Source organism: Athene noctua, chromosome 3, assembly GCF_965140245.1.
Source record: "Athene noctua chromosome 3, bAthNoc1.hap1.1, whole genome shotgun sequence".
NCBI lineage: Eukaryota > Metazoa > Chordata > Aves > Strigiformes > Strigidae > Athene > Athene noctua.
In genome coordinates, this window is record NC_134039.1 from 18,670,760 (window position 1) to 18,685,630 (window position 14,871).

General features: G+C 46.3%; 1 protein-coding gene across 4 annotated transcripts in view; it reads left to right on the forward strand.

Moving 5' to 3' along the window:
• Positions 1-14,871, forward strand: part of CECR2 (CECR2 histone acetyl-lysine reader) — a 102,975-nt gene that overhangs the window by 71,766 nt on the left and 16,338 nt on the right. For 3 of the 4 annotated variants that reach the window (XR_012633381.1, XM_074902161.1, XM_074902163.1), the window contains exons 5-13: positions 424-528; positions 1,145-1,194; positions 3,559-3,728; positions 4,480-4,557; positions 9,333-9,489; positions 13,278-13,407; positions 13,696-13,733; positions 13,838-13,929; positions 14,205-14,331. Coding sequence is in view for 3 of the 4 variants with exons in the window: in XM_074902161.1 (XP_074758262.1) it covers positions 424-528; positions 1,145-1,194; positions 3,559-3,728; positions 4,480-4,557; positions 9,333-9,489; positions 13,278-13,407; positions 13,696-13,733; positions 13,838-13,929; positions 14,205-14,331 (947 nt within the window). In the remaining variant the exon portion in view is untranslated. The remainder of the gene's footprint in view (positions 1-423; positions 529-1,144; positions 1,195-3,558; positions 3,729-4,479; positions 4,558-9,332; positions 9,490-13,277; positions 13,408-13,695; positions 13,734-13,837; positions 13,930-14,204; positions 14,332-14,871) is intronic. The other variant, XM_074902162.1, reaches the window with a different exon arrangement.

Sequence of the window (14,871 nt, forward strand, 5' to 3'; positions counted from 1 at the left end):
TTGTGTCGGGGGGCAGCAGGGGGGAGCATGCGGCAGCGCGGGGGGGGCCTGGGAGAGGGCTGGGGCGGTGCGGGGCGAGACTGGAGTTGCCAAGCAGACTGCGAGCTGCCCCGTGTTGCACATTGTGTCGGAGCCAGCCTGCAGCCTTTGTGGCACCAGGAGAGCCTGCTGTGGGAGCGATGCTGCCTGCCCCACCACATTCCTCCCCGTCTGCCCTGCATCGTGCCGGCGGCTCCCAGATCAGGCTCCCAGCCAGTGGGAATCCCTCCTCTCCTCCCCTCTCCATCCCGTTGCTGCTCTGCTTTAATCCCTCCTTTGGTTGGGTTCCTAGCAGCTGTTCTGATTTCCCTGCTCTTCTCCCATCCTGCCAGCCACAGTTCCCTTGCTCAGCAGATCCTTCATGGTGGTTTTGCTTTTTCACAGGGGATGTGGGGGGCAGACAAACACCCCAAACGCTCCTGGGAAAACAGGCAAGAGACGAGGGCGACCCCCAAAGCGGAAAAAACTATTGGAGGAAAATCTGCTGAGGTATGGAAAGGTTGTTCCTGCAATAGATGTAAAATGCCTGTGTTTCCAGGGGGAAGTATGATGTACTTCTGGGGTTCCCCCAATAAGTATGTATATACCATGCAGCCATAATTTCAATGCATCTCTGAAGTGAAGCAAGCTCAGACTTGGTGGATGCTTTGATCACTCTCCAAAGAAAATTCTGACTGAGCTGGAAGCCAAACTTGGTGAAACAGTAGATATCACTCTTCCAACCGCTTCACTTCGAATGCCTGTCCTCCATGCGGTGCTAGGGGATACACTCCTGATAAAGGGCACGTTCATTGTGTAGCAGTTGAAGTCAAAAAATCCTGGCCATTTGAGTCAGTATAGATTTTGGGATGCTTCCTATAAGAATTGAAATACTGTCCTTGTGAAACTCCAGCCTGCACCCTTCACTTATCAAAATTTTATGAAGCTATGATAAATATCTATGTGAAAATATCTATCAAATGTGTTTTCTGCACAGTGTTTTTTTCATGGTTCTGCTGTGCATTGAACAATTGCTGCTTCCCCCATTCTTCTCAGAAGCAGCTGCATTTCAGTGATGTGAGGTAATGTATTTATTGTATCACTCCTTCTCTTTCTTTTTTGGTAGGGAGAAGGCAGAAGAAAACTTGCTAATCCGCGAGACTCAGATAAGAAATGGTAAAGAGATTTTGTGGGGTCAGGTTTGATATAATCAGCTAACATGGCTCTTAAATTATCAAAGCCCAGTGAGATGCCTTTCTCAGGAAAGAGAGAGTCTTCCTGCTGGTGGTTGGGGCCAGAGTTGGGAAGGAGGGGTCGGCATTACAGGCTGCCTTTCAGCTGGGAGCCTGAGCACCTGCGCAGGCTTCCTATCTTATCATGGATTAGTTTGAGAGAAGAAACCTAAGATATTGGGTTACTCTAGGTCCTGGGGGCCCACCCACTTACTAAAGTTGATGGAAATGGGCTGTGAATGGCCCTTACTCCTCAGGGAATGATGTGACCACAGTCCCCTGTCTGGAGTGGGTGCATTTTTTCAGACTGGGAAGAGAGTGGGGTCAGTGATGCCAAGATAGGGAAGGAAGAACCATTTTGATTCTGCTCGCCTCTCTTTCCTGGTGTCCATTAGGTGGCTGAGCTCAGTAAATGATATCTTGGGGATGCTCACCTAAGGGTTAACGAGGCAAGCAGAAAAAGCAAGTTGGCAACATAACATGAAAGTGAGTTCAAGGGGGCTGGGACTCATTTGTCATACATGTGAATCCATTGGCTTCCACATAACCCATGGGCTCAGCCTGCCTGTTGCCCCATAGTAAAAGGCAAGGGTGGCATTATCTTTCCCATGCCTCCTTCCCTTTGCCCTTTGTCTTCAGATTTCCTGGTGGCTGCTCCAGAGCTGGGCAGCAGAGCTGAAGCAATGCACATGAGGCACTGGGGGTCATATCATATCATTGTCTTCCAGCAAATTGTGTTGCTTCAGCTGCAGAGTAATCTTTTGGTGGCACAAAGCAATGCCTTAGTCCTGGTTGCTACTGAAATGAGTCACCCATAGGCAGCTGGCAAGGGAAGGGGAAACAGGGGTGCAGGCTCTGGGGGCAGCATGCAGGTAAGGTCCCCACTGCAGGTGGGCAGGGGACAACTTCACATAACCAGGGCAGCAGAAACCAGCACGTGATTGGTCCTTCACCATCTCAGTTGCCAGTCCCCAGTGCGTTCACTGGAGCTGAAGCCAAGGGTGGGTTAAGCTGTAGGCTGGCCTGTGACCTGGAGCTAGCACACTCTTGCTCTGTGACACTGCTGCGGCATGGAGGTTTCTGACAAGAGAGCAGGTGGCTGAAAGGAGGCTGCAACTTTTCAGTCTTCCTGGGGCAACCTGATAGCTTGTGTGCCAGAGCCGCTGGCAGCTTAAATCCACAAAACGACCCAGGGTCAGCTCTTTTTTTTTTTTTTCTTCTTCTTTAAATTTTCCATAGTTAATTTGCTTGAAAATGCTCTGAGAAGCCGTGTGACATCTGCCAGTGGGGGTGGTGACCATTGCTTTCTTTACAGTAGCCTGTGGTTAGCTTTAGAAAAGTCTAGAGGGAGCTGAGAACCCCTCAGCTTGAAGGGGTTTGAACTAATGTCTTCCCCCTCCCCAAAAATGAGTCACAACATTTGTTGCTTTGAGAGCATCCCAGGGCAAAAGCATGCAAGATGCAACCCATGAGGCTTCTCTGCTCTGTGTAAACATTTGTGAAGCAGGAACCACATTTTCCCCCTCCAAGTGGGTGTTCCAACCACCATGTGAGAGAGTCCTTCCTTCGCAATTAATATTCAAATGTTTCACACAAGGCAGAACAGCTCAGAGTATCTTGGTAGTTGGGACATGCCTCAGAGCGGTGGGAGATCTGCTTCAGATCCCACTTTGTATTGAGCAGGGATGGGATATGAACTTTTGGAACTTCCCCCTCATCTGGCAGCCCGATGAAGCCCATCCTTCACTTCCTCTTCTGTTCTTTCAAGTGCCTGCAAACAAAATGTTTCATTTGGGGAGAATGGGAGGTTTTATTCACCGCAGCAAAGGTTTGCAGTGCTTAAAAAAAAAAAAAAAAAAGGAAAAAAAAAAGCACCTTGTTTCAAATACATTAAATTTCAATGGTTTTATTCTGCTGCCAGACTAAGTCATACTTTTGCATTACCCTATGTCCTGCTCTGGCTGACAGCCTCCATTACAAGAAACAATTTAGATCCTTTTCTCTGGTTCATCATAACTGGCTGGCTATAGGGATGTCACATTACCCATGTGTTGCAAAGTGCTACCATTACTTCTTCACCTGTATACTTCCTCTGTGTCTTGGCATCGCTTTCAGTGTCGCTAGAGAAGGTAGCAGCACTTCTGGTGGATCAAGAGAGCTTTGGGTCTACAGCAAAGAGTATGTTTCTCTTAAGAGTGGCCATTGGCCATACCTTCGCTCTTCCTGAGCCCTGAAGAGAGGAGAAGGGATGAAGAAAAGTTTTTAGTCATAACTGCTGTGGAGATAACATCCTTTCATGTTGTTGAAGGGTCCCAAGGGCCTGGCCGTGGGACATGGTGGCTGCTGTGTCAGACGGAAGAGGAGTGGAGGCAGGTCACAGAGAGCTTCAGAGAGAGGACTTCCCTTAGAGAGCGGCAGCTCTACAAACTCTTGAGTGAAGACTTCCTGCCGGAGATCTGCAACATGATTGCACAGAAGGTGAGGAGTCATGACATCCTGTTTACCTCTCTTTGACCGCTTCTAAGAGCTTGGACGTTAGCTGATTGAAGGAGAGCTAAATCCAAGCAGCTGTCACTCCGTCCTGCTCCCCCCCCCGCCTCCAGCCTGCAAGTGTCATGGATGCGGGGGCTGTTCAGCTTGTGTATGGGGAGAGACACTCTCCCCCTATGGAGTGGCAGGGCTAGAGTTGATACTTAAGGATCTGGTTCATGACTGCACGGCAGTGTAGGTAGGATGGCTGAAGGGGTTACTGTCTTCAGCCATGTTCTGTGTCCCTTTTCTGCTAGCAGGGAATCTCTGTCTGCTTTTGAACTGCTGCGATTTACAGCCTAGCTTTTCTATGCAAACTGCCTGTGATTCCACTTTTACTGCTGTTTCTCAGCTGGCTCTCCTGAAGGGGCAGTGGCTGCTTTAGCTGTCCTAGCTAAGTCTGCTTGAGCTGGTATGTCAGAGCCCCAAAACTCCGAAGGGTATTGTCCATCAACTGAATGTTTTCAGATGAGACAGATTTGGAATGGGATCCTTCAGCTACATGGCTTTGTAAAATGGGTTCTGCAGTCAGTGTGATGTTCTTGGATTGAGTTCAGCTTGCTTGTTTTCTACCCTTGTAAAACTAATAGGGATTTCATGGTCACTTCTAGCCCCCAGAGTTTCTCCTCCCAGTATCACCAATGTGCCCTAATTTCCTCCACTCTCTTTTTCCTTCCCTCAATTCTCAACCCTGTTTCAGGAGAAGCGTCTGCAGCGGACAGAGTTTTCTCCCAGGTGGATGTCTGACCATCAGCCCATCAAACCAATCAAGCAGGAGGTGAGGGGGGGTGCGAGGGGGAGGACGACGGAGGGAGGCAAGAGCAGATGCCTCCTGGGGGAAAAAATAAACCGCAGCATCGCTATTCAGTGGGAAGGAGTCATTTGAAAGTGCTTGTGCTGAAAGAGAGATGGGTGGTAATGCCTGTCAAAGGCAGGCTGACACTCAGGGTTTCTATGGCGAGCAGGGAGGTGCTGCCCTCTGGATCGCAGAGGTAACTGGCCTTGCTGCAGACTCCGGTGCAGCTGCATATGGAAATCTGTGCTCAGTCTGGGGAATTCCACTTCAATGAAAGTGCTGGCACATTCGAGGCAGTTCAAAGAAAAGTTGAAGAAGGATGAGAGGGCTAGAAGAACCAGCTTACAAAGGGAAATGACAGAAATTCAGCCAAGGGGAAAACGTGAGGCTGCAAACTCATGAGGGTGTAGATAGTGTGGAGGAAGAGAAGAATGACTGATGTCGTATGGAGCTGAGCTAGGAGGGGGTCAGCTGGAAATGGAAGTCACAATTTAGGCTTCTTAAAGAAATGCTTATCAAACTGCAGCCTTGTTGGCTGAAACAGCTCTTTCCGTGCCTCTTCACCCTCGTCTCCTCTCCACCCCATCAGTGCAACAGTGCTGCTGCTTGCAGGTCTGTGCAGTGAGCCAGGCCCAGGAAAATGACTGGAGTTAAATACAACCTTTTTCTTTGGTCGGGGTTATTTTTAACAGATCAGCTTCCCGATCCAGTTCACCATGCAGCCCCCAGCAGTCATGCTGGCACAGCCAGAGGCGTTGTATGGTGGAGATGGGAAGTCTTTGAACTGGCAACTGCTACCCAAAGCCAATCAGTCAGGCAACATGGAATTAGCTTTGGAGGGAAAAATTGGCTTAATTCTGTCAGGCCGTGGCATAATCTCTTACTGTAGATGTAATGAAAACGTAGTTACCTGGTGTTTTGTCAAACTCTGGGAAATTAAACTGCAGGGAATATTCTATGTGAGCCAGGGTCAGCAGTTCCCACAAAACAAAGGAGAAAATACAGTTCCCCACAGTAAATATAATTATTTAGAACAGATAAATAAAAGGACGGAAGAACCTCTCATCATGCTGCAAATAAAAGCCTGCCGAGAGGAAAATAAGACCCCAGTGATGGTCAGTTTGGGCCCAGAATCACTCTCTGCAAAGCCCACCATGCAGGAAGCGCGGTGACACGTGTTTGTTCACAGGCAGCAGAAATCCCAGAGGAGGAGGGGAGCGGGAAACACATGGAGCCTGAATGATGCTAATCAGTACCGCAGGTGCTCCAGGTCTGCGGCGGCAGAGGGCTGTTAATTGCTGCCTGTGGGCCAGTGAAACGTTTCTAGCAAGCGGGGGGCCCTCCCGGCACCCGCTGCGCCAGGGCACAGGGAGCCAGCCAGCACAAGGGTGGCAACTCTTGCGCCGGCTCCCCAGCAGGAGGTGACCATCATCCCTGCCACAGGGGAGCTGGGGAAGGTGCCAGCATGTCTGATGGCTTGTCTGCTGAGGGAGGGATGGGCAGCAGGTGAGTCTGGGCGAGAAAACCTCAGCCCAGTACAGGGGTGACCCCTTCCTGCCGACAAGCTGGATGCCAATTTGGTCTGAGATAGAACTGCTCTGTGGGCTCCTAATCCTGCGGGGGATTTCTCAACAGGTGGTTCAGATTAGCTCCTCATTAAAACACTGCCTGAGCAGCACCCTCATTAGGGAAGCACTACGGAAACTGGAGCAGGGAAGGTTTGGAGGACAAGAGGCCAGGGCGCATGGCTGGAGGGGTTCAGGGCGCCTGGGGCACCCATACCGCCTGGCTTTCTGCTCCTGAAGTCTCTTACCCACTGTGTGGAGAGCAAAGCAAAAGACAGACGTTTGGACCTTTCAGGGTCCTGGAGAAGGGGGACGGCAGCAATGTTGTGTCCTGGAGTGCTCTCTGGCGGAGGGAAGGAGGTGGTGATGCCATGGTCACACATGCAAGGCTTGTTTTTTATCCTCCAAGCAGGGAGGAAGCTGGAGAAACGTCGCTTTGCCGCATCTTCAGTCGGGAATAAAGTTTAACTTGTGTTGGGTTCTTGTTTTTATTGTTCCAATAGGCATCTGCTTCCATCACATCTAGTAGGAGTTTACTTGTTCATGTTTGCTTAATTTTTTAACCCTGAGTTGAGCACACTCATCCCCAATAGGCTTAAATGTGACATGAAGCAGTAGGTCCATCTGAAAATCAGGCTATTTCTGCATCTGAAGTGTATCAAAGAACCCATGCCAACACTGCTGCTGCCCTGCAAGTGCCAAGTGCAGTAGTAGGTGTCTGCTGCAGTCCTTGGTGCTCACTACACTGCATTTGTGGTTTCTGCTTTTCCCTTTTCTTCTTTTCCTAGATCTGCTAGGATGACATACTCTCCTTTGCTTAAAATTGTGCTGTTGCTTTTTCAATGCCATATTTGTGATGGGTTGATCTGGAACATGCTATGGATTCTGTGTCACACCGTTAGAGTGCTGAATGCATCCTGCAGGCTTGGAGAGGTCCTGGTGCAAGCATGGTGGCTTGGATGTTGTGTTCATGTTTCCACAGGATGTGAATGGTGGAAGCTATATGAATCCAGGGAAAGGGAAGGTCTGACCTGTGCACCAACAGTTGAAGAAACTAGTTGGGCACACCAAACTGGCATAGTGAACTTAGTGACTGGCTGGAGAATCTAAAAGCTGATGATCACATCCCCAATAAAATATCTTGGTGTACCAGCTGCCAGTGGCTGGTTCCCGCTCACCTCTTTCTCTTCTGATTGCTGCAGAGCCTGACTTTTTTGGTTCCTACTGCAATGTAAAGATTGATCAAGGGGAAAACTGTATGAGAATGGACAGGATCAGGCCTGAAAGGAAGTTGTTTGCAGTGTATGAGTAGAAAATTGGATGGTGGAGCAAATGGGAAAGGGATCTGAAAAGAATCAAAAGTGGAAATGTAAACCCCAGTTCTGTATGTTCTTGACCCTTCATACTTGGCATAGCAGTTTGTTCTGGGCATCCTGGTGTTCAGATATTGATCAGTTGGAGGAAAGGTCTGAGAGAGACAACACAGGAGTTTTGTGTAAGTGTCTGAGAAAGCCCACAAAGGCTGAAGTGTGGCTGAAGAATTTATGCTTGGCCAGAAGACTGTAACTAGGAATAATTGGATGTAATGAGGCGATGAGAAATTAACTTTAGACTGAAAGTGAGAAGCTGGCTAAGCTAAACACTTGTGGACTCACAGAATGTTTTCCTTAGAAAGGCTCTAGGAGAGTGTATTACTAATGCTTGGCAAAGATCTGAAAAGAAGATGGGAAGAGTTTCTTTGTGATGAGATTGTGCTGTGGACTTCACGTAAAAAGATCAGTACAGAATAGGTGTTTTTGCTGTCCAGTTTGTCCCTAGATGTAGGATATAGTCCTAATGTTGTCAATAGTACCATCACCCTCTCTTAGACACTTTTTCTGGCTGTTGGTGGTTGAAGTGTAATTCTCTTAATTTATTGTTGCTGCTGGAGACAGGGAGATAATACACAATGCTTGTCTACAGAGAGTAAAACCTCAGGGGGAGATTTTAGGGCAGTGCTGTGTAGGGAGGGGGAGACAGAGGGGGAATGAATGTGCAGTGAAGCCAGACAACATTTCTAGGTGTTTATCAAAACACCCTCAGGTTCTACTTCTAGGCAATGAAACAAGGATGAAATAGTAATCATGGTGCCAGATTTTTTTCTGGAGATTAATAATGGGCCTGGAGATGTTGATGGTCTGAGCAGCAGCCGAGGGACCCCAGCTGATTGCTAATCCTCAGGAAATGCCTTCTGCCTAAGTGGTAGTTGCTGGTTATTCCCTGAAAATGAAGGTGAAGAAAACTATATGCACATTGTTCTTTTGCAGTTGATATAGTTGATATTCCCTACCGATAAGGCACGCATATATTGCTCTTGCAGAAGTCAAAGAGGTGGGAGTGGCTGGTGGATGACCAATTAATTTGCCTTATCATTAAATAAAACTAATAAAGGTAATTCCACACTGCCATATATATACCTCATACTTTATTGGAGAAACAGGAGCAGGCGATCTCCTGGTCTGGGAAGCCTGCAGTCTAAGTAAGATCAAACACAGCCTTGCAGCCTGCTAGCAGTGGGGAGGTGGGGAAGTGGGGCAATAAAGAGCCAGGCATCCTTGAATGAGAAAACTGGCTGGGGGACCCAGCAGGACAACTGTCCAGACAAAGAAGCAAGGGCTGGTTCAGGGGAGATAAACACACAGAAATATGGCAGGCCTTATTTTGAACAGGAAAACACTCCAAACGATACCTTGATGCAAGGCTGTACCAGTCTCTTTTCCTATCCTAAGTACTCTGTGTTTTATAGCAGAGCCAGGTTCGGTAGAGTAGTCCTTTCTACTCGTGCTTGCAGCTCTGGACTCTGCTAACTGGAAGAGGTAGAGTTGTTGTGTGGGTGTGTGAACAGCCCGAATCCTTCGCCTGGAAGGGAAATACACATGGTGCATCCCTGGCAGAGTGGCAGCTTGTCTAACCCATTGCTTCTCCTTCCTTTGTCCCTGTCTTAGTAGGATTTCATTGCTTGACAAATAACTTTTCTTTACATGTTTCTTTTCATCCAAGAATTCATATGTACAAATCCTTTTTTCTTTCCTGTTTTTTTCCCCCAGCCATTCATTGTAGGTATGCTTTAATACTTGCTCAAAGTAAACCTGCCTCTGCTCAAATCTCAATAAGCCAATGCATTACAGTTTTTGGTGCACCATTTTGTCACAGGTAAACCCAAACGTACTAAGCTCAATGGAGAAGCAGAGGCGCAGAGAGGAAGAGGAGGAGCGCCAAATCCTTATAGCAGTGCAGAAGAGGGAGCAGGAACAGTTGCTAAAGGAGGAGAGGAAGAGAGAGATGGAGGAGAAGGTCAAAGCAGTGGAAGGTATGTGCAGCCAACGTGAAACAGGGCTGGAAGCTTTCAAAGTCAACACTGAGGGCTTGAATTAAGATCTGCCATTTGCATTCCTCCTCTTCCAGACCTGCTAATGGGAATATCTTTTCTTGCACTTACCTTGAATAAATTGGTCTGACTTGTAGCTTCTTTTCCTTTGTCTCCCACAGTGTTGGTGACTGTTCTCTAGTGAACCCTTTAACTGTGTCATCTTCCTCAAATCATGCCTATTTTCTCCTTTACCCAAGCTGTATTTTTTTTCCCCAGCTATTCATGGTGTTTCTCAATTCCTGTTTCCCCACTGGCCTTCTTATGGATTTCCCTGTTTGCAGGATTAGCTGACCTTGCTCTTGCTGAATAGCATTTGGTCCTTTTGGACCAGTGCATGACGAAAGAAGGATTTCCTTTGAGGAGAGAGGGAAGGGGACAACATGGGAGTAGCAAGAGTAGTATTTTTATATTGCTACTGGCCTTATCAGCTGGAGAGCTAAAGATGAGGGAACCAGGCTAAATAGAGCACCAGAGGTAGCAACTTCAGGTGTTGGTCTTGTTTTTTCATGGTTTTGAATTAAATGTTGATTTAAGCTTTTCTGCAAGAAACAGCCGTGTTGTGTTTAATACATCAGATTGAGGTACAGACAGCAGGCATTCAGCCAGTACATGTAGGCACTGGTGTCTAAGATCAGGCTTTATTTTGACCACCTTCTCTCTGTCAGCCTCCCTTATGGGGATTTTTTTCTCTGCTACTTTTGCTGCAGTGGCTGCCTGGACTGTTGCAGTTCCAGGGAAAAGCTGAACATCTTCAGACAACTGTGGTGGTAATGTGTGGTAGTATCAGTATCATGAATCCTTAAGTGGATAAAGAATCAGAAAAGGAAGAAAGATTTAAGCTTATGCAAACCTTGTAAACTTTTTAAGATGAAACGGTCTGCTACCAGATGTTTGGCAGCAGACCAGATGTTATCTAAGAATAGTCTCTTTTACCTGCTTACCTTTCTAACCTTTAGAAAATCCAATTACTTGCTTGGCCTTCATATATTCCTGGTTGCTAGTCCTAGCTAATCTGGCACTTTAAATGGAAAATCATCCAGCTTCCATATCTGCCACAGGTACCTGTTTCACCTTGGCAAATTGCATATTCTTCAATTCTCCATCTGTATAGACAAAATTAATCTTGAAGTTCCAGAAGAGCTGCAAAGATAAATGTACCTGTACAAAGGTCTTGTTTTGGTATAAGCCATGTCTTCTGGGTAAATACAATAACTACATTGTCTCATGCAAAGGCACCAGAGCTACTCAAAGAAATTGGCATGGGATTGGGCAGTAAACAGTTTTAAGACAGTTTAGCATACATTCATGATAACTTGTCAGAGATGCATTTATTTTGGTTTGTGCAGTTTCTTTCAGTTTGGTTTAAACTTGTCCCTGGTCAGTTTAGGCTAAATCAGGAGAAGTGTCCTTTTAAGCTGGTGCAAAAGCTGTTTGGAGAGGTTATTTAAATGGCTGACCTGTTCAGTTAAATCAATGAAGTATTTTTCATCTATCCAGGTAAAAGCTTGTCTTCTCACCTATTTTTTCCTTTTTGCCAAGTGCTCTCTCTATTAGCATTTACTTTCATGTTCTTACAATGAACAGAAAGTGATTTTAAAATGAAGTAATTCGTTTTGCTGGTTCAGACTTGTTACAACTGGACATCTGTCCACAGAGATTTTTATGGTAACAAAGATTTTGTTGTATTTTTCAGTCTGTTTGGTATTTAACATTCATTTTGTAAGGTCTTCTGTAGAAGAGTGATATGAAACACAGGGTGAAATATCTATCTGATGAAATTCATCAGCACTTCACCTCCTTCTGACTTTTGGACTGTATGCCTGTTTTTAGATCACATTGCTGTTTCCAGTCTGGGATTTCACTTCCCCCACTCCAATGCACACCCCAGGTAGCAAGCCTCCTGCTGGGCCCATCTGTACTTTCCTGAATTTATGAGTTAAAGCAGCTTTCTAGATTTCTACCACAACACCAGATTAGAGTTTCCCAGTTCTCTTCCCAGGTGCTGCTCAACATTATCTCTCACACATAAAACTTTCTAGCTGTTTGAAGTACTTTTCAGGGCATTGAAAGCTGCTAGTTAGGACTCAAGCCAGGCCAAAAGCATGACAACAAGCTCTGCCAGTGATCTTTCATATGCTCTATTAATCATTGGCTGTGGTAGAGGGACCTGCCATTAATCCTGACTGAGCTCCAGTCTGGTACCGGGGTAGCACACCCTGATTCCTCAGTTTACCAGATCAGATCCTTGGTAGGCCTTGATGGATTTCTAAAATCTACATCACCTTACCTCTTGGCTGCTGTTGTCTTGAGATTTTCCTTTTGCTGCCCAAATCATTGCCTTATGTTTTCCTCAGCTTTCTCACTTTAGGCATCCATTACAATGTCATCTAAGTGATGCTAATTTTGTGGAATAAACATGAAGTACTGAGATGTGCTTGGACAGACTCAGATAATCTCTGTTAACTGCAATTTGATGTTGGACTTACCATCATTAAATGTTGTAATAGATGCTGTTACATTCTGTAGGACATCTTAAATACAAGTCCTGTCCTCCCAACTTCAGTGCTACCCAGAGTCTTCTAACAGGAAATTTGGACTTTCTTTTACCAGCCTTTGACATGCCTGGCCACAAACCTCCTTGGATATACCCACCTTCTAGCTATTCCAGCTTTTCTTGTGCCCTCAACCCTGATTGGTTTTGACTGAGAGAGCAAGACAGTAAATTAATACCCTTCCACCAGAGCTGGTGCTTCTTGAGTCTTTGGCATTTTCCAAAGATGGAGCCTCTGCTAGAGCGGATTAGCCAAGTGTCCCCCATCTTTCTTTCACTCTGGGTGTTCCCTGATGTGGCATGTTTTCTGGGGCCTTACCCCTATGACATCTCTCATTGAACATTACTTTCACAGAAATCTACTCCTACAGAAAGTTAGTACAACCACAGGTGTTTAGCAAGTCAAATGAATTCAGATTTCCTATAAGAAAAAGGAAATGAGGTTCATAAGAGCCCATAAACTTTCTATTATGAAGCAATCTGTTAGCCAGCTGTCTGGTTGCAAACCACAGCTTATATTACCAACATTGCTTCTTCCTGTCTCTCAGCTCTTAAACCAAAGCTGTCCCAGTGGCCCTCCTGTGTGGCAGCTTGCTCGCTCTGGCTGCTAGCCATGAAGGCTAGCCGTGAAGATAGCCATGAGCAATCTTCCCAAAGCTAGCCATGGTGGTGGAGGATATTAATGACCCCAGTTACTCATCAACACCCAGCTGGTAGAACTTCACCCTTCCCTTGGCACTGCTCTTCATCCATTTCAGTGCAAAATCAGATGCCTTGAGTTCACCTGGCTGAGGTGTGAAGCATCTGAAGGATGGTAACTTAACAAGCCAGCTCCTTCCATAGTGCTATTCTATGCCTAGGTCTGTGCACTGAACTTCTCTCTTTGCACCACACCATGGTCAGGAATTTGTCTGGAAGCTAGCTAGGGGAGCATCTGTATCACAGTAATGCTTCAAAATCAATGATTGTAAAGTCAAGGGAAAATGAAGAGGCATGTTAATATGGTGCACTGTATTCTCACCTCCTCTACTTCTGTGCTTTTGCTGCTTTTACTGAAAGAGAAAGGTTTCACTGGAGTTCTTAAGAGCTGCAGGAGCTGCCTTCATTTTCTCTGCAAGATGTTGTTGACAAGGTTGTTGCTGAATGGTTTTTCACCTCTCCCTCCTCCCCACTGCAGAACGGGCCAGGAGGAGGAAGCTTCGCGAAGAGCGGGCCTGGCTGCTGGCGCAGGGGAAGGAGCTCCCCCCTGAGCTTTCCCACTTGGATCCCAGTTCCCCTACCAGGGAAGAGCGAAGGACCAAGGATCTGTGAGTATGCAGCTGGGCATGCAGCACACAAGTGCATTGAAGTAGTGAATACAGGAAGGAGAGGAGTGTGATCATTCACAGGAATGAGGAGGCAGACATGAGGTTGGAGAACAGCAAGCAGTAAGCTGAGAAACATCTGAATTTGGTCCAGGCTAGAGGGGTGTTTGTGATGAGGCCTATCTGTCAGCATTATGGCACTGTGCATGGGGGTGGAGGGGAAGATGAAATACAAGAGCATGTCTTATATGTCCTCAGTCTGCACATTCACTATTGCACTTTTTGTTACAGCTTTGAACTGGATGATGAGTTCACAGCCATGTACAAAGGTTAGTCCTGCCCCATTTTTCCCTTTTGCATGACTTTCTTAAAGTGAAATCCTCCCCTGGATGTATATGTGTGTAACCATTCACCTTTCTTTTGTTACTGACAGTTCTAGATGTGGTGAAGGCTCACAAGGATTCTTGGCCCTTCTTGGAGCCTGTTGATGAATCGTATGCTCCCAACTACTACCAGATTATTAAGGTATGGAAAGTGGTCCAGCCATCTTGACTGATGCACTTTGTTGACTGGGATGCAGTTTTTTGGAAGTGTTTTGAAGTTTTGTGGGCTGTGTTACCCTTGCAGTCAAACTGCATGACTCCAGTAGTCCCTTCCAGCCTTACGAGTCAAGCAAATTGAAGATGAGAGGCTGTCTCTCAGGAAAGCAGCCTCTACTCCCCACCCCCAATCTGTGAGGAAGCTAGCTATGCAACTTTGTAAGCTTACTGTAACTGAAGGGAAGTTTTGTTGCATTTCAGGCACCCATGGACATCTCTAGCATGGAGAAGAAGTTGAATGGAGGTCAGTACTGCACCAAGGAAGAGTTTGTGGGCGATATGAAGACCATGTTCAGGAACTGTCTTAAGTACAATGGTGAAGGCAGTGGTAAGAGCAGTGAGATGCTAAGTTCTTCTATTTGCAGTGCTCAGTCAAAGCAAGCAATGATCTCTTCCTACTCACCAGTACTTGATTTGTGCTTCTTTTCTTTCAGGGTATTTTTGGTAGGCCAGGTGACAGAGTAGGAGCTCCTGAGTAGTAAGGCCTGGGGTTTTAGCAAGGTTTTTAGAACAATTTGGTCATGTTGAGTTTGGGCATGACATACTAAGGGACTCTCATGTTGGTAGGTGGTGAAAGCAGAACATAAAAAAAAGAAAGTCTGTTTCTTTCTGAGCTCATTCGGTCATGTGCTTGTGTGTTTCCATGTGCCCCCTTTTTTTAATAATATCTAACACAGACTTTGAAAAGCATTGGAGTCTGGTTAGCTCACACTGTTTGTTGGGTATCACAGAAAAGTGAGAAATGAACTAGGCTTATAGTCCTCTGGATGGAAAATGTAGTTTTTAGATTTCTTGCCCATTGAATAAACATGAGTCTGCAAATGGGAAACTGGGTTTAATTGCCATGCCAATTAACTTCTGCATGTTG